General features: G+C 39.2%; 1 protein-coding gene across 2 annotated transcripts in view; it reads left to right on the top strand.

The window, feature by feature from the left end:
• GRID1 (glutamate ionotropic receptor delta type subunit 1) overlaps window positions 1-19,858 on the top strand; it is a 699,728-nt gene that overhangs the window by 568,265 nt on the left and 111,605 nt on the right. For both annotated transcript variants that reach the window (XM_043596765.1, XM_043596766.1), the window contains exons 9-12: window positions 4,808-4,909; window positions 6,361-6,558; window positions 10,059-10,383; window positions 11,583-11,721. In XM_043596765.1, coding sequence (XP_043452700.1) covers window positions 4,808-4,909; window positions 6,361-6,558; window positions 10,059-10,383; window positions 11,583-11,721 — 764 coding nt within the window. The remainder of the gene's footprint in view (window positions 1-4,807; window positions 4,910-6,360; window positions 6,559-10,058; window positions 10,384-11,582; window positions 11,722-19,858) is intronic.

The raw sequence follows: 19,858 nt of genomic DNA, 5'->3' as shown, positions 1-19,858 counted from the left end.
GTTAAGCGTCCGACTTCAGCTCAGCTCATGATCTCACTGTTCCTCAGTTTGAGCCCCGCGTTGGGCTCTGTGCTGACAGCATGGAGCCTGGAGCCTGCTTTGAGTTCTGTGTCTCCTCTCTCTGCCCCTCTCCTACTCCTTTCTCTCTGTCTCTGTCTGTCTGTCTGTCTGTCTGTCTCTCTCTCTGTCTCATTAGAAATGGTGAAGGTTTACTGCTCTCATCTTAAGCTTCGGGTAAGAACACAAGGCTTTGTAGAAATGGGGGGATTCACTCAGCCTGGGGCACTCGGCTTCAGGCTGATGTGAGGGAATAATAAACTTCCCTGCCCAACTGAAGGATCTTGGATCCTGGAACATGGTTGTACTTTGATGTGTTTGAAGGCAGAATTTTGGTTTCACTTTGAAGTATCTTTTCTTTCTCTGTCAGAGTACAGGATGCCCTGAAGGCCAGGGAGAGAGAGGTCTACATTAAAAAACAAAAACACACAAAAATAAAAACCTTTAATTCCTAAATACTTTCAGACAAAAAATAGGGGTAATTACAGGCTTGGAGGATTTTTTTTCTCTCTCATGTAGTTGAGCTTTGATTTAAATGGCTTTGCCTTAGGATTGCTGTATTTCTTTCTTGGTGGAGAAGGATTGTCTTCATGGAGCTAGACCTCAGCAGTAGCCACTTCCCCATCTCCAAACCCAGTAGGCTCATGGGGTCCACACCATCTTGGAGAGGTCATAGAATGGGAGATGTCATGCTGGATGAACCCACAGTTGCCTCTTCTAGGCATTAGGCACCCCTTGGCCACAGCTCCTGGCAGCCAAGGGGACTGATTTATTGGATTCTGACCCTCAGACTGGCCTTGACAAACAAGCAAATTATTTGACTTTGATCACTCCCCTCCATTCAGTCCTTGGTCATACAAATACATGTGACAGGATTTTGTCACATATACTAGTTATTTCAATCAACAGCTTATTTTCCTTCCTGTGTAAGTAGGTGAAAAACCTGTTGAAAACATATAACACTGTCAAGAAGTCGTAATGATTATTCATAATTCTACCACCTAGATATATAACCATATTACATTTTAACAAAGCTCCTCCCATTTTTACCACCACCCTTTTAAAGAAACATAATTAAGGTTTTATTGCACAGTTTTTATATCCTGATTCTTTACTTTGTCATTATTATTTTATAACAGATTATTTCAAAGCAACTGTTTCTTTTGAATAGCCCCTGAACATTTGGTAGGCAGGGAAGTTACTTTTATTTTACTTCTTATACAAGAAAATGGAATCTCAATGGAGTCATATTTATTTTAAAAATATTTGTAGACTGCCTTCTGTGTTTTAAGCACCACAGTAAAACATGCTGTCTGAGGTCGTTCAGGTAAGTGGTAGAAACAACCAGAATATCAGTCAGCTGACTACTGAACATATGCTGCTTTCATATCTCCAAGTTCCTATCTTCTTCCCCAAATCTTTACCATACAGAGTAAGTTGACATTTGAGAGAAAAACATGGCATTCAAAGCAAGGTTGGAAACTCTAAGATGAGAATAAGCAAGGTAAGGTCTAGTCCAATGGCCCAAATTTCTAGACAGTTTATGAAGACAAGGTTTTAAACTCAGTGGACAGGATAACAAACCCAAATAGCACAGTAGGATCACGGACTGAGGTCCAATATGGAAGACACTGGAGATGCTTTCTACTGCAGCTGTGTATAATTGGAAATTGGGCCAAACATTGCATTAGCTGTGAGGAATGTATGACACTAATGTAACATCTTAAATAGGGGAAACTGGGTGTAGGGTATATGGGCAGTCTCTAAACTGCCTCTACAACTTTTCTGTTTATCTAAAACTATTCTAAAGTGGAAACTTATTTTTTAAAAATATTAATAAGAATGTACCAGACCCAACCAAAGAGGGATGATATTACAGGCAGAAGGAACTACATGTAGGGTCAGGAAGAAGCATGCTGTGTGAGGTGCATGAGGAAGGTGCAGGGTTTGGTGGGGTTGGCATAGACTGTGCCTACGTAAACTGAAGTAAGCTGATGGTCAGGCTTGGATCTCAATGAGGAAGGCCTTTCTTTTAGGCCAAGCTTCAGAGTGTTTGAATATATTCTGTAGGAAATGGGAAGTTGTTCTAAAATTTTCATTGACACAGATCGTGTCTCGGTTTGTTTATTACAAGGATACATATCAGCATGATGGAGGAGGTTATAAGAGAGAGAGGTTGGGGGTAACGAGATCAGTGAGGAGGCTATGGCAATACTCTGGGGCAGAGGTGCTGCTGCCTTGAGCCAGGCAGGGGGCTAGAAAAAGAAGGTTGTATGGACAGGCATTGAGAGGCAGAGCCCTTCTCACAGCTGAGCTAAAACTCTAGAAGGACAGGGCTTCATTCCAACTGCTTTTTCCTGTGCCTCCGTTCTCCATTCCTATGACTGATTACAATCCCACTAGACAGCCAGGTAAAATTTCTTTGATCAAGGCCAAACAGGGCCCCAGTCCAGGTGCTTGCTCATCTAAGCCAGGGTAGCACAGAGTTCAGATGCCCCTTCACCTGTGCCAAGGGGGTTTGGCAGCACGTTAGGAATTCATGTCTTGCTGCAAGGCAGAATATCTTGTACTTGGAACTCACATGTTATCATTAGGACAAGATTGCCTTCATTATGACTCTCTCAGTCATTGAGGTGGTCCAAGGGACCTTCTTAACACCACCCAACTCAGTCGGTGCAGGTTACCCATCAGGGCTAAGCAGCTCCAATGCCTGATAGTTATGCGAATAAGATGCAAGCAGCCAAATACACATCATGAGTCCCCTCGTCCATGTCAGAAGGTCCAAAGAATGTAGGGAATCAACACCTTGACTCTTTTTGTCTGGGTTTGTCTCTTCCCTTTGACCAGAATTTTGACCCAGATGCAGGAAGTGATTCTGGGTCCCAGTGCTATTTCCTGAGACCCAGTGGAGAAATAGCCATGAGCTTTCATTCTGATGATACCAGTTACCAGAGCATGGCATCTTTGCTATCCTTGAACAGGACTTTGGGTAGATTTTAACTTTGCTCTTTACTGCAGTGCCTCTGAAATTAATTAGTGGTGGCTGTGAGGAGCTCCTCAGAGCACATGGCCATGCTCTTAACTAAATGATTCATTCATCACCACTAGGTATCCTATTACTTAGGATGGAGTGAGTCTTAGTTGGCATTGTGTGCAAAGTGACAGCTGGAGTTTCCACGTTCCTTTTAAACCAGGTTACAACCATGTATCTCATTCTAATGTTCCTGCTTTAGGTCTTGGGGTTCTAGTATCTTCCAGGTGGAATGGTCCTACAGATTTTGCAACTGTGGCCTCACAGTCAGAGCTCAGTGTGCAGACCCTGCTGTAGACATCAAGGCTACAGGACATGCTGGGAAAATAGAAGTGTCCTTAGGTGGTACTACTGGTGGCTTCTTTAGGACACCTGGTGACATTTCTCCACAGATGAATAGTTCTTCTGTTCAGCCTAACTAGGGTACTTGTGGACTTTTTCTGATGAAGAGTAGATGCTGCCTGCAGTGGTTTGATTATTTGATTATTTAACCCCTTGCTACTTAAATGGTGGCCATAGATCAGCAGCAGCAGTGTCACCTGGGAGCTTGTTAGACAGGAATAATCACAGGCTCCAGAATCAGAAAGTGCATATTAAATCCCTGGATAATTTGTGTGCATATTATAGTTTGAGGATCACTGCTTTAATCTATAGCAGTGGTTTACAATCCTGGCTGTGCATTAGAATCACCTGGGAAGCTAAAATATTCATATCTAGCCCACTACAGACCAATTAAATTTGAATCTCTGGGGGTGAGGCCCAGCCTTCAATATGTTTAAAAGCCTTCTTAAGAGAATCTAATATGTAGTGACCTAGAAGAACAGGGTTTCTCGATGAGGATTGCTGGGGAAGTATTAAAATCCCTCAGTGCTGGGATCCTGATTAAGTTCCCTTGAGATGGGGGCTGGTATCTGTATTTTGTTTACATTTCACCAATTAATGATTGAGAATCATTGATCAGACAAAAAAGTTCATCATGGTTGCCCGGACACTACAGGGATGCAGAGAGGGGAAGCAGGTCCCAAGAACTTCTGTGTCTCCTGTTGTTTCTGAGCCAGGATAGGGTATCCTTGACCACCTCAGGGTGCCTGTCAGAGATGCATCAGCCTATTGGATAAACTCTGCAAGCTCAGGAAAATATGGTGGATCAGAGTATGTGTATTCTTAGCCTATACCTGCATATCAAGCAAAATTATGAAATATGCATTACAGTGAAGACAGGCAGTGAGCTCTTGACCTTTGCACTAGGCATCAGGGTGCAAAACAAGCTGTACATGTGGGTCTTTGTTACCTGGTTCACTGCTGATTGTCATCCTGCCCTGGTGGCAGCGATGGCTGAACTCAAGGGCCCTCTGGCCCAGGCAAGTAAAGTTGTAATTAAGAAAGAAGACACTTTGTGGGAGACACAGTGACATGACCTCAGTGAACAGGCAGAATAAAATTATACAGAAATATTCATTCTAGAAACAAGTTCTTACCGATTGGTTTTATTTTAAAGACGTGGCAGGTCCTTGAGTTCCAGATGAGCTGATGGAAGAAGTGGAACTTTCTATCACACCTGTATTCTTTCTAAGGTTTGAAGATGGCTCTGAGTGTCTGGGAAATGGATTGGACTGCTGTCCACCTCTGTGCCTGACTCAAGATCCCAGTTTAGGAGACGAGTTCCTAGGTGCACACAGGTGCCCATTCTGTCCCTCACACTCCCTTTTTCCTTCACAGTTGGCGACGTGGGACTCAGAGAAAGGTCTGAATGGCAGCCTGCAAGAGAGGCCCATGGGCAGCCGCCTCCAAGGACTGACTCTCAAAGTGGTGACTGTCTTGGTAGGATCATGGGCATATTGGGGAGGTTCACCATTCAGGATTTTGAGCTAGAGGCTTCTCTCCATTTGGTTTAATACTGGGTTTGGAGAGAAGGGGATCTTGAGTAGTGGCTTGAGTGTTCATAAGGCCTCTTTGGCAAATAATTTTGCAAATAATGACGTAAGAGTAAGATCGGAGATTCTGCCCCAGGGCCTTCTATGGGAGGTGACTGGGCTGCTCTACAGAAAGATCACAAATCTGGATCCACTGCTGGCCCATCTCTACCTGCTCCTGGATGTAAACAGTATGTTGACCTACTCATGGTCCTTAAGAGAACTTTGCTGGTAGCCAGAGTCCCCAGAAAGATGCTCGGAGGAGGACATTCTTCCAACACCCAATCCCGCTGATGACCCCCATGTGGCGCAGACTTTATAATAAAAACCATTTGTTGCAATTTTTCTGTATGGATGTCCTGGAATCATAGACTTTTAGATCTTTAAGAGATCTTAGAATCATCTTCTTTTCAATTTCTTCCTTCACCTTTCCAGAGCTGTAGGAGACATTTTAGATTTACTTCTTATCAGCTGGCCAGACATGGTTCAAATGTCCCCTCTGTTGCATCAGGCACTGACATCTCCTTGGGTCTAGAAGCCTTTGGCAGCAGTGTTCCTGCATTCCCTGAATGCACATCACATAATAGGCATTATACCCACCCCCCCCCCACACACACACACACTCCCAGTTAAATTAATGAGGTATGTTCTCTGAGGCTATTTGCCAAAAGTCCACTGTTGGTCAGTTTCACAGGATTGTGGCGGGGAAGGCTGAGATGTTTTCCAGAGGACTGCATGCCCTACAGGAGCACACATGACAAAGCACAGAATGTGTGAATGTGGCTTTGGGCTCGGACACTGTGGGGTTTAATTCTGTCCTGTCCTTTGACTTATGGTATGACATTCTCCCATGAATCAGAATCCATTTTCTAGTACAATCTGATAGATGTAATTCTGTCTTCTCTCAATCAAATATCATAGAGCTTTTATTGTAGTTCTTTATCCTGGATGAGAAGTAACCACAGTTCTTATGTGGGTCCTGAAGAATTATGGCATTTCCTAAGGACGGAGTCCTGAATGTCACAAATGAAGGAATAAAAACAAATCATGTCATTCTGGCAATGGGGTTCTGGGCAGAAGTTGGGATAGCATCACACAGGACAAGTAAATCTCCATTCCTCCATCAATATGCTGGTTGCAGGGATCTTCCTATGTACTATGCTCTGAGTTTCCATAAACTGCTTTAAAAAAGGGCAGAGATGTTCAGACTCCAGCCCTAAATTGCGCATATACATGCCCATGTTGGGAAACATTCTAAAGCTATGATTCATCAGGTTGATCTTTCCAATAATACCCTGGAAATATATGTGTTAATGAACCTGTTATTTAATTGAAGAACATCCATTCTGTTGTCCTCAGGAAGAGCCTTTCGTGATGGTGGCTGAGAACATCCTTGGACAGCCCAAGCGCTACAAAGGGTTCTCCATAGATGTCCTGGATGCATTGGCCAAAGCTCTGGGCTTCAAATATGAGATTTACCAAGCCCCCGATGGCAGGTATGGTCACCAGCTCCATAACACCTCCTGGAACGGAATGATCGGGGAGCTCATCAGCAAGGTAGGTCCCAAAAGCAGGACCATGGGGAGGGGCACCCTAGTCTGCCTCTGGGGTGATATCTAAATTTGATCCATTAGGCAGTTAGAACCTTGGAACTAACTAAACAAACTACAGCCTACCACTCACTCTTCACTCACTAAGACTCTCTTTTCTTCAACCCACCCATTTCTGCTCTTTTATTTTTCTCATTTCCTGGCACTCTGTGTTTTCCTTCAGTGCTCATTGCTGTCTTTCCTTTTGAGCCTATCTGCTGAGCCTGCTTTATAATACACCTTCTTGAAACCTACCCCCATATTTGGGCTGAAATAAGAACTTAGTTCTCATGGGAAGTTAATGAATGCTTATTTTCTCCCTCATGACCCACAGGTGGGGTGTGTATATGCAAGTGTGTGTATGTGTGTGTGTATGTGTGAATGGGTGTGTGCATGTGTCTGTATTGTTGTGTGTAAGTGATACAGCATTCCCTACCTCCTCAAATTAGTTTCAAATAATTACTCTTCCTGTCTCCTATAGAGCCTGGATCCTCATTGAGACTCATGGTATGAGGCCAGTTCACTGTGTTCCCATCCAAGCCTCCTGTCCTCCCATGACCTCTGGGTCATTTCCTTACAATCATTTATGATGGTGGTATCTGCTAAAGCCTTCCCTCTCTAGTGTTGATGTTGCCACCAACTTTGATGTTTCTGACATCCCTATGGACAACCCTGGGCTCCCAGCGTTTTGACCGCCTCACCTCCAGTGACCTTTGTTTGTGCTCCACATCAGCACTGTACAGATGCATCTTGTTAGCGTCCTACATTGTACTGTCACTGTCTCACTCCATGACGACTGCCTGTTAACCTTCTGACTCTTTTGAACCTTTGCTCCTAAAACATTGGTCATTCGCTTTATAAACTCATAAAGGCAGACCAAATGTCTCCAATTTCCCCTAAGATTTTTTTTAAAAAACTTTGTTGAGGTATTAATTTATATATGAAATTCACCCATTTAGGATATACAATTCAATGATTTTTAGTGAATCTAATGAGTTCTGCAACCATCATCATAATCTAGTTTTAAATTTTTTAATGTTTATTTATTTTTGAGGAAGAGAGAGAGACAGAACATGAGTAGGGGAGGGGCAGAGAGAGAGAGGGAGACACAGAATCCAAAGGAGGCTCCAGGCTCTGAGCTGTCAGCACAGAGGCCAATGTGGGGCTCACACTCACAAGCCATGAGATCACGACCTGAGCCAAAGTCAGACGCTTAACCAACTGAGCCACCCAGGTGCCCCTTGTTTTAGAATAATTCCATCAACCCAGTGATATCCCTCATACTTATTTACAGTTAATCCCATTCCCAACCCCAGCCCTAGGCAACCATTGATCTATTTTCTATCTCTATAGAAATACTTTTGTGAACATTTAACATAAATGAAGTCATATGATATATGGTCTTTTGTATCTGCCCTGTTCCACTGAGGTTCATTCTTCTGTAAGAATTTTGTGCCCTTGTGATACTGCATCCTTCCCTGCCTGGTATGCCCTCAGTGGTTGATCAGATAATGCTGTTCCCTTCATCTTTTGTGATTCTTTTTGTTCTGGGTTTCTTATTGTACTGAAACCCTGACTTGATTATATTATCTACCCGCTGACTCTGACATCCAAGTTGCTGCATGGAATTAGAGGAGAAAATCACAAATTTGCTCAGATGGGTATGTGAACAATGTGTGGTCTCTAACCTCAGCTAGGTCTTCAGGACAGCCCAAGTTCCTTACCTTGTCCTTTGTTGGGCCCTTCAGCGATATCCCATAGAGATTGTTTTCCTCATGTTACAAGCCATCCCTCTACCTGTGTCATAAGTCGATCCCTTGTACTTCTTCTGGACCTGGTTTAATTAATTACTTTTCCCTATTCCTATGTTTGTAAACCTATCCTGCTCCACTAGATCTCTTCTTAATCCTTAATTATGGTCTGAACTCTCTAAATCCTTAAAAATAAATCCCTGGATCTTGAGTTTTTGAAAAAAGAGGCAAGAACCAGAGATGCAAATGTAACAACTCTAAGAGGAAAGCTTCAGCAATGTTACCTCCAACATTTTTTCTCCTTGCTCTAGATATGTTGTTGGATTTCAGTTTTGTTTTGTTTTGTTTTGTTTTGTTTTATTTTATTTATTTATTTATTTATATTATTTTTTGGATTTCATAGTTTTCAATATCAGTATATCTGCTGCCCCTCTAGCCCATATATTAGACCTGATAATTTTTTTTCTGATAAAATCTTTATCATGTTTTCCCAATTTACATATACAGGTATATGTTTTCCCAATTTACATATACAGGTTGAATTAGTTGTTAGAGCTGGTTATTCTAAAACCTAGTTTTATTTTTATTTTTATTTTTTGAGGAGATATTTTCTTTTCTTCTTTTCTTCTTTTATTATTTTTTTGAGAGAGAGTGTGTGTGTGTGTGTCTGTGCATGAGTGGGGGAGGGGCAGAGGGAGAGAAAGAATCTCAAGCAGGTTCCATGCCTAGTGCAGATATAGGGGTCAATCTCACAACCCTGAGATCATGACGAAGCTGAAATCAAGAATCGGATGCTCAACCGACTGAGCCACCTAAATGCCCCTAAAATAAACCTAGTTCTGTTGATGCCTCCCACTTAGAGGTCCAAGAGTCAAGATCAGGATGGTCATTATATATTTTAGTGCTCCAGTGGTTTAAGTGGGGACTCCAGGCCCATTATTGGCTGCCACCATCCATCTAGGCATAAGTATCCTAACCTCCACCAGTCTTGGCAGCTTTAATCTCACATCTAACTCCATCTTAATGGAGTCTTTGTCCATTTTAAAATTAATCCCATCTTGGAAAGCAGAAATCTTGCAAGTTGTTTTAGAGGTCACAGTACAGAGTGCCCAGAGAGTCTCTTTACAACGTGGCTTTACTATATGAAAAATCAACCCATATGTCTGAGAGGCCATGAATTAAGGGCAGTGGACAATCAAGAGAAGTAGATAACCCCTTTTTGCTTGGAGGACATTACTCTCTGGCATAGAGTCTACATACAAAACAACCAGGGACTGAGACATCGATGAGATATAAAGTAGTTGTACAACTCACCGTATAATTTCTGAAGATCCTCGGAAAAGGGAGACATCATGTGGGCTAATGGAAGTTTGGAGAGGCTTAATGGAGGTATAAGAAGGATGCAGATAAGCCTAGAAGAAGAGAGAAGGGACTTCTTGGTGGGGGGCAGGGATGGAGTAGAGAGAAATACCAGCAAAAGAAAGAAGATAGTGATAGTTTGTGAGAAGAACAAGAAAGTAAAGACAAACTACAATTCAAGCAGACAATTTAGTGCTGGATTGTTTTTTTTACAGTGTTCAAGGTCACGGCGTGTCACCTCTTGAATCCATTTCCTCTGGACCGAGTAACCCAAAGGGCAGAGGGCGAGCCTTGACACAGGGTGGGACCCAGCAGGAAGCTGAGGACTGCTTTCTGATCAGATGATTTTGCCTTTCAGAGAGCAGACTTGGCCATCTCTGCCATCACGATCACCCCGGAGAGGGAGAGCGTTGTGGACTTCAGCAAGCGGTACATGGACTATTCAGTGGGGATCCTAATCAAGAAGCCCGAGGAGAAAATCAGCATCTTCTCTCTTTTTGCTCCATTTGATTTTGCTGTCTGGGCCTGCATTGCAGCCGCCATCCCTGTGGTGGGTGTGCTCATCTTTGTGCTGAATCGGATACAGGCCGTGAGGGCTCAAAGTGCTGCCCAGCCCCGACCATCCGCTTCGGCCACCTTGCACAGTGCCATCTGGATAGTCTACGGCGCCTTCGTACAGCAAGGTACTTTCCTGGTTTCCTGATGTTGCTGTAGCTCCACGGGCCTGGAAGAACTTGCCCATTGACAGAGTCCTTAGATGCGTTTTGCCGAAGTCCTTTTAAATGCAGTTTTATTTAATCTCTAGAACGATACTGATATCATGCTGCACTCAGTTTCTCTGAGTTATATCAGATAGAAATTAAATGAAGTGACAAGGAACTCAACTTCAAAGCCTAATTCTGCACTTTAGATAAAATTGACTTTGGAGTTCTGCTTTGCACTTTTCTCCCCTCCCACATCAGATTGATTGTTATGCACATGGGGTATGTCAGATGAAACTGAATCTCACTTAAATTTGAAGTCTTAATAGGAAAAAAAAATCACAATTGTTTTGTAATCATCTAAGCAGCACTCCATCCATTCTTGAGATACAAAGTCCCCTTTCTTTGTGAAGTCTGGAGAGCACTTGGTGAGTTACAGGATTATGCAGTTTGGACCAAAACAACAAATTGCAAAGTTCCCTAATGTGAGTGTTGGCCTTATTTGCACCATGGCAAAGCCTGTAGCACCTGTTTGCAAGGTTACATAAGAACAGTCAGTGAGAAGCTTTCTTCTGCTACCACCTAAGGGACCAGGGAGAAATAATTGGCCTCAACGGGGCAGCTTCTGACTGCAAGTCACAGGCAATGATTTCTGAAAATCCCAGGGAAAAAAAAAGTCGTCTAGTGAGGGCTGAATATTAATAAAAGTGATATCTCATTTCTGAGGTTTGAAAGAAAGCTGGGGAACCCTCCAGGTAGGAGGTAATTCTATATTTACAAAATTCCTGAGACTACTCTCTATGAATCTGAAATTCGAAAAGGATCTTACATCAGGTTGCAGCCCTGGAAACAACACAGGGAGGTAGAGTCTTCTAACTGGAAGATTTGATATTCAGAACTCTATCCTTGGCATTTTGACAAACACCACATCACTAAAAGGCGAATCCTACGTTTTTTTCGTGTCTGGTGGGCCTTCATTCCTTTCTGAGATTGGCGGGCTTTGGGTTTTTTCCCAGAATTGTCATTGTGGTCCCCCATAACCAGTCAGCAAATCACTCCCCTGTTCCCCAGCCCATCCCCAGTGGTGGTTCCCTAAGCCAGGCTTCAGGCTGGAGTACTTCTGTGGGGATGGGAGTGAGAGTGGAAGCCCAGGACCAATCCACTGTGCTGGCCCCCTGCAGGTGGCGAATCCTCAGTGAACTCCATGGCCATGCGCATCGTGATGGGCAGCTGGTGGCTCTTCACCCTCATCGTGTGCTCCTCCTACACGGCGAATCTTGCTGCATTCCTCACCGTGTCCAGGATGGACAACCCCATAAGGTAAGATCCAGTCATCCTTCTAGATTAGGACCACTCAGCTCCGAGAGGCTGTAAAGAGAGCATGTAGTCTTGTCCAGGGCAGCCTGGTGTCATGGAGGCAGATGACTTAGATCCCAGATCTGCAAGTTGATTATTATGATCTTTAGCCCATAAGGAACTTCACTCCTGTTGTATTTTATTTCATACACAATTAAATAAATGTATAAATGAATTAAATAATACTTCTCTGAACATTGAAATGCTGCTTGTAAGACTAAGAAATCAAAACATTAAAAATTAACAAATTAAATTTCCTCAGGCATTTAAGTGTTGATTACAAACTTATTTAATCAAAATTTTCTAAACATTAAATTAAAATTAATTAAGACCACAAGTGTAAGATGTTTCTTTCAAATCCTCAAACGCCTTAAAATTATTTTTAAAAACCTGTCATTATCACAGTGATTGGAAAACTTATTTCACATATATTTATAAAATTATAAAATTACTGAAACCAGGGAATGAGAACGTTTCTTTGTTTTATCAAAGTGGTAAAAATATGGCATAAAAGAATTAGTTCAACATGGTGAAATAAATTGGAAATGCCTCTGTTTTAGGAGATTTCCACATATTATGTAAATTGCAAATGAACTTGGGCAAAGTGAAGGGGTATTGGAAATGTGGGTGTTGAGGTGACCAAAGGCACAGATCTAGTCTGCATTTCCTTGGGTACAATGTTGGCTTCACTGTCATCTCTCACTTGATCCCTGATTAAGGTTTTCTGTGTCCCTGCCTTCAGTGATTTCTCCTTGAATTCGTCACACTATCATTATATGGATTCTTTTGATCCATAGCCCTACTGGTCATCCACATTTAACCAGCTAATACAACTCCCAACTGCCTATTTAAAACACTTTGCATGCTGGGCAGGATTCAAAATTTAGTATGAAATTATCCAGTTTTATTTTTTGGTTTACAATTTTACTGAGATAATTACATATTCACATGCAGTTATAAGGAATAATGCAGAGAGATCTCATGATATTCTCTAACTGGTTTCAACCTGGTGGTGACATTTTGCAAAAACTATTGTATCATATCACAACCAGGGTATTGACATTCATACAATTGACTGATTCTATTCTGATTTCTCCTCTTGTACTCATTACTCTGTGCATGTGTGTGCACATTTGGTTCTACACAATCTTTTCACATGCGTATATTTGTGTATTCACCACCATAGTAAGGGTGCTAAAGAATTTTATTCCTGTAAGGATCCCTTGTGTTTTCACTTTATAACCACACCCATCTGCGTCACACTTCTTCCCCTCTAGTCTTGTTCTTAACCACTGGTGACCACTAATGTGTTCTCCTCTTCTAAAATGTTGACATTTCAGATATGTTATATAAATGGAATCGAACATTTTGGATTGCGTTTTTCATTCGGCTTAATTCTCTGGAGATTCATCCGGGTTGGTGTGTGTATTACTAGTTCATTGCTTTTTGCCACTTAGTGGTATCCAGTGTACCACAGCTTGTTCACCAGCTCACACTTTGAAAGACATCTGGGTTGTTTCCAGTTCTGTGCAATTATGAATAAAGTCACTATGGATATTTGTGTGAAGAAATTTTCATTTGTTTGTGCTACATATCCAAGAGTGCAATTGCTGGATCATGTGGTAACTGCATGTTTTATAAGAAAGTATCAAGATGTATTCCAGAGTGACTGTGGAATATTATGTTACTACTAGTGATGTGGGAATGATCCAGTTTCTTTGCATCTTTGCCAGCATTTGGTATTTTCACTATTTTTTATTTTATCATTTTCATAGGCATGGATTGATAACTCATTCTGGTTTTAATTTGCATTTCCCTGATGAGTAGTTGTGGTGAACACCTTTTCATGTGCTCATTGCTATCAATATAGTATTATTCTCTTTGGTGAAATATCCATTTATGTATTTTTCCCATTTTCTATTGGATTGTTTGACTATTACTGTTGTGTTTTGAAAGTTCTTTATATATTTTAGATACTAGTTCTTCGTCAAACATGTTGTTTGTAAATATTTTCTCCACTCTGTACTTTCTCTTTTCAACCCTTAACAAGGTCTTTCACAAAGAAAAGTTCTGTAAAGTCCAATTTATAAATTTATTCTTTTGTGGACCATACCTTTGGTGTCAAGTATAACTCTTGCCTAGCCATAGACCATGAAGATAATCTCCTGTTTTCTGTGTTTTTCCTAAAAGCTTTGTAATTTTACATTTTGTATTTCAGTCCACAGTCAATTTTGAGTTAATTTTTTATAAACTGTATATGTGTATATATATATGTGTGTGTGTGTGTGTGTGTGTGTGTGTGTGAGTTTCTGAGTTTTCCATTTTTCCATTCAGTTCCATTGATGATGTGCCTATCCCTTTGCCAATACTACACTATCTTGATTACTATTGCTACAGAGTAAACCTTAATATATGGACAGAGTGACTCATCCTATTTTATTTTTCTTTGTTAAGATTGTTTTAACTATTCTAGGGCCTTCACCTTTCCACATAAATTTTAGAGTAAGCTTGTCTGTGTTTATAAAGAATTTTTCCATGGCTTTGATAGGAATTGCATTAATTATAGTTGAAATTGCATTAAACTGATAGATCTTAGCTTGCTGAGACTATTTATCATGAATGGGTATTGGATTTCTCAAATGCTTTTTTTTTTTTTTGCATTGCTTGACATGACCATATGATTTTTCTTCTTTAGCTTATTAATACGATAGAGTACATTGATTGTTTTTCAAATGTTACGTACCTTGAATGAATCTCACCTGGTTATTATCTATGACTCTTTTCATATATTTTTGGATTCTGTTTGCTGATATTCTGATTGAGGATTTTTGCATCTACCTTCATGAGAAATAGAGGTTTGCACTTTATTTACTGTACTGTTTTTGTCTAGTTTTGGTTTCAGGGTGACACTGGCTTCATAAATAAAATGATTTAGGAAGTCTTCCCTTATCTTCTATTTTCTGGGAGAGATTATATAAAGTTGGTGTTAATTCATCCTTAAATGTTTGGTATAATTCTCCAGGGAAACCATCTAGAAGATTTCATATTCTTAGAGCTTTTAAATTAATAATTAAAATTTTCATAGCTATAGGGCAATTCATATTGTCTATTTCATCTTCAAGTCTAGTTGGCTTATAGTGCTGTTCATATTTTCCATTTACTTGCTGCTCTTCTGTTGTTGTTGTTTATCAATTATTGAAAGTGGGATATTAAACTCTCTGACCATTTTTTTCAGAACTGCCTATTTCTCCCTTCAACTTTATCAATTTTGATTCATATATGTTGAGACTCTATTGTTAGGTGTAGATTTGTGTCTAATTGGAATTTTTTAATACTCTTATCGAATGACCCTTTTATCATTATATAACGTCCTTCTTTGTCTCTTATAAAAACTTTTCCCTTAAAGTTTACTTTGTCTGATATTAGTGTAGCCACTCCAGTTCTCTTTTGGTTATTCTTTGCACAAAATATATTTTTATTCTTTCATTTTCAATCTGTCTTGGAATCTAAAGTGAGTCATTTCTATACAACATGTAGTTCAATTATGTTTTTTAATCCATTCTACCAGTCTCTGTTTTAATTGGAGACTTTAATCCATTTACATATAATGTAATTAGTGATAAGGAAGAACTCACTTCTGCCATGTTGCTATTTGTTCTCTATGTCTTACACCTCTTTTGTTCCTCATTTCCTCCATTACTGCTTTCTTTTGTGTTAAATAGATATATTTTATATACCATTTTAATTCTCATGCTGTTTCTTTTACTATATATTTTTGGGTTATATTTTTAGTGGTTGCCCCAGGCATTTCAAATAACATCTTAATTCATAACAATTTAATTTGGAGTAAAGCAAACTTTAGTTTAATAGTATAAAAAAATGTTTCTCCTATGTCACTCTGTTCCACTCCACCCCAGCCACAACATCTCCTTTTTGAAGCTGTCTGATCCCTTACTTTTTAGGAAGGAATTAAACATTTTTTCCCCAATTTATTCAATGGAAAGTCTCCTGTATTTTTAATTTTTAAATTAATTTATTTTATTTTATTAATGTTTATTTATGAAAGACAGAGAGAGTGCAGGTGGGGAGGGGCAGAGAGAGAGGGGGACAGAGGATCCAAAGCAGGCTCTGTGCTGACACAGCAAGCCTGATGCAGAGCTCAAACTCGTGAACCGTGAGATCATGACCCGAGCCAAAGTTGGATGCTCCACCGACTGAGCCACCCAGGTGCATGCCCCTAAATTATTATTTTTTATTGTTTTTAACTTAGTGGATAAACTTCACAATTTGTCTTAAGACACCTTTAGATATTAGAATAATTATTAAAATACATATTTATAGTTTTTAATTTTAATTTCTAAATTGTGGTGATATTTACATAACAGAAATTTTATCATTTTAATCACTTTTAAGTGTATAGCTTAATGTCATTAAGTATGTTCACATTGTTCTACAAACATCACCACCATCCATCTCTAGAATACTTCATACTGCAGAACTGAAAGTCTATACAATACTCCCCATTCCCCACTTCCCTGACCCTGGAAACCACCATTCTGTTTTCTGTCTCTATAAATTTGACTATTCTAGGTGCCTCATATTAGTGAAGTAATACAGTTTTTGTCCTTTTATGACTGGCTTATTTCACTGAGCATATATTAAAGTTTCATCCATGTTGTAGCATGTGTCAGAATTTCCTTCCTTTTTAAAGCTAAGAAACATTCCATAGTATGCTAATACCACGTTTGGTTTATCTGTTCATCTGTTGATAGACACCTGAGTTGCTTCCATCCTTTGGCTCTTTAATAATGCTGCTCTAAATGTGGGTGTACAGATATATGTTCAGTATATCTTTTCAGTACTTTCAGGTATACAGTCAGAAGTGGAATTACTGGATCATCTGATAATTCTATGTTTAATTTTCTTTCTTTCTTTCTTTCTTTCTTTCTTTCTTTCTTTCTTTCTTTCTTTCTTTCTTTTTCTTTCTTTCTTTCTTTCTTTCTTTCTTTCTTTCTTTCTTAGGAACTACTTTATCATATTCAACAGCAGTTCCACCATTTCACATTCCCACCAACAACTCACAAAATTTCTAGTTTCTTCACATCCTCACCCTCACTTGTTTTTCTGTTTTGTTTTTGTTTTCATAATAGCTGTCCTAATGGGTGTGAAGTGGTATCTCATTTTGGTTTTGACTGGCCATTTTCCTAATAATTAGTGATGTTGAGCAGCTTTTCATGTGTTTATTGTCCCTCTGCATATTTTCTTTGGAGAAATGTCTATTTAAATCTATTGCCCATTTTTAATCGGGTTGTTTGTTTTTGTTACTGAGTTGTAGTTTTGTATGTATATGCCAGGTATTACTCTCTCATCAGATATTGATTTGTAACTATCTTCTCCCATTTTATGGGTTGCCTTTTAATTCGGTTGGTAGTGTCCTTGGGCGCAGAGAAATTTTTAATTTTGGCAAAGTCCATATTATCTGTTCTTTATTATTGTTGTTGTTGCCTTTGCCTTTTTGTTATTTCTGAGAAATCATTGCCAGATCCAATGTCATGAAATTTTTCATACGTTTCCTTCTAGGAGTTATACAGTTTTAGGTTTTATTTTTAGGTCTCTGATCCATTTTGTTAATTTTTTAACATGAACTAAGGTAAGGGTCCTACTTCTTCTTTTGCATGAGGATACCCAGCTTTCCCAGCACCATTTGTTAAAAAGACCGTCCTTTTCTCATTGAATGGTTTTTACACCTTTGTTTGAAATCATTTGGCCATATAATGTGATAATATTTCTGGAGCTTTTACTTTATTCCATTGGTCTGTGTTCTGTCTTCTGCCAGTACCACACTGTTTTGATTACTATAGCTTTGTAATATGTTTTGAATTCAAGAAATTTGAGGTCTCCAACTTTGTTCTTTTTCAAAATTGTTTTGGCTATTTGAGGTCCCCTGTAGGGGGAGGGAATTTTAGAATGAAATTTTCTCTTTCTCCCTGAAACATCATTGGAATTCTGATAAAGGTTACATTGAATTTGTAGATTGCTTTAGGTAGTATTGACATCTTAGCAATATGAAGTCTTCCAGTCCATGAACACAGATGTCTTTCCATTTATTTGTGTCTTTAATTTCTTTCAGAAAAATTTTCTAGTTTTCACTATATGTGTTTTTGTTCTTTTTTGGTTTTAAGTGTATCACTAGGTATTTTATACTTTTTGATATTATTTTACCTGGAATTGCTTTTGGATTCCCTTTCAGATTGTTCATTGTTAACGTATAGAAATGCAACTGATTTTGGTGCATTGATTTTGTATCCTACAACTTTGCTGATTCATTTATTAGTTCTAATAGTTGTGTGTTTGGGTGTATGTCTGATTTTAAGGTTTTCTACATATCAGGTCATGTTGTCTGACAACGGAGATACTTCTACTTCTTTCTTTCCAATTTGAAAATCTTTTCTTTTCTTTTCTTGCCTAATTGTCTAAGACTTCTAGTACTATGGTGAATGGAAGTGTTGAAAATGGACATTCTTGTTTTGTTCCTGACCTTAGAGGACAAGCATTGAGTATGACGATAGCTTTGAGTTTCTCATACATGGCCATTATTATATTAAGGTAGTTTCCTTTTCTTCCTGGTCTGTTGAGTTTTTATCATGAAATGGTATTGCATTTTGTCAAATGCTTTTCCTCCCCTAAGATGATGTGTTTTTTTTCCTTCATTCGGGTAACGTACTATTTTATACTGATAGATCTTTGTATGTTGAACCATCCTTGTATTCCAAGAATATATTGGTTAGTTCTGGTGCATAATTTTTTTTATTATGCTATTGAATTCAATTTCCTAGTACAGTAAAACCTTGGATTATGAGTAACTTGTTCTGCAAGTGTTCTGCAAAATGAGAAAACATTTCTAATAAATTTTAACTTGATAAATGAGCCATGTCTTGCAATATGTGTAGTATGTGACACCAAATGTCACATGATCACAACTGAGCCAATGGTTCTTGAAATTCGCTTTGATATACAAGTGCTTTGGATTATAAGCATGTTTCCAGAACAAACTGTGCTTGCAAACCAAGTTTACTGTATTTTGTTGGGGATTTTTGCATCAATATTACTCAAGAATATTGGTCTGTAGCTTTCTTTTCCCTTTTTTGGGATTTTGTAGCAGGATAATTCTGGCCTCATAGGATAAGTTAGGAAGTGTTCCCTTCTCTTGAATTTTTTGGGTAAAAACTTGAGGATGATTAGTGTTTATTATTATTTATTTTTTTAAGTTTATTAATTTATTTTGAGGGGGGAGGGGCAGAGAGAGAGTGAGAGAGAGAGAATCCCAAGCAGGCCCCATGCTCAGCACAGATCCCGATATGGGGCTCAATCCCCACGACTGTGAGATCATGACCTGAGCCAATATCAAGAGTCAGATGTTTAACCGACTGAGCCACCCAGGCATCCTGGTGTTCATTATTCTTTAGTGTAGACTGTGTGTTGCTGGGAATTTGTTCATTTCATTTAGGTTTTCCAATTTATTGGCATACAATTGACAGGTAGTATAATATAAATATATTTAATCTTCTATCATTTCTACTTATACATTCTAAATTGTTTTTATGATGTTTAGCATTCTATTACCATTATTATTACTGTGGTTTCCCCACCCTCCACCACCACAACTGGAAAGTAAGCATCATCTTTTACTCTTTAGTGGTTTCCTTTATGCTTAATCTACATGCATTGCTATTTCTCTTTCAGAATCAAATGTGAAACCGTATATTTGTATCTCTTCCTATGTAAGATGATACTGGCATACTCTTTTCCCCTCCTCTCCTTCCACCTACTCAATCATGTTTTGGTATTATAATCTGAGTTTTTAGGCCCAGTTTACTATTGTTATTTCTTGTCTCCTCCTTCTCCACTTCATCCTCCTTCTTCTAATATATAATAGTTTCTCTAATATATATGTTTGACATTTTCATTCTTTCGTTTTATCCCATCTGCATTTATGGTCATTATTTGGACTGAAGCCTATGTTCCAGGGGTTTCAGTGATTGTTGAATCTCTCTATTCTGCAATTTAGCCATTGTTCATTTCTTTATTGATGACTTTTTGT

This window comes from Prionailurus bengalensis, chromosome D2 (assembly GCF_016509475.1).
Source record: "Prionailurus bengalensis isolate Pbe53 chromosome D2, Fcat_Pben_1.1_paternal_pri, whole genome shotgun sequence".
NCBI lineage: Eukaryota > Metazoa > Chordata > Mammalia > Carnivora > Felidae > Prionailurus > Prionailurus bengalensis.
Note: the sequence above shows the minus strand (reverse complement) of the source record. Positions and strands in the feature narration are given on the sequence as shown.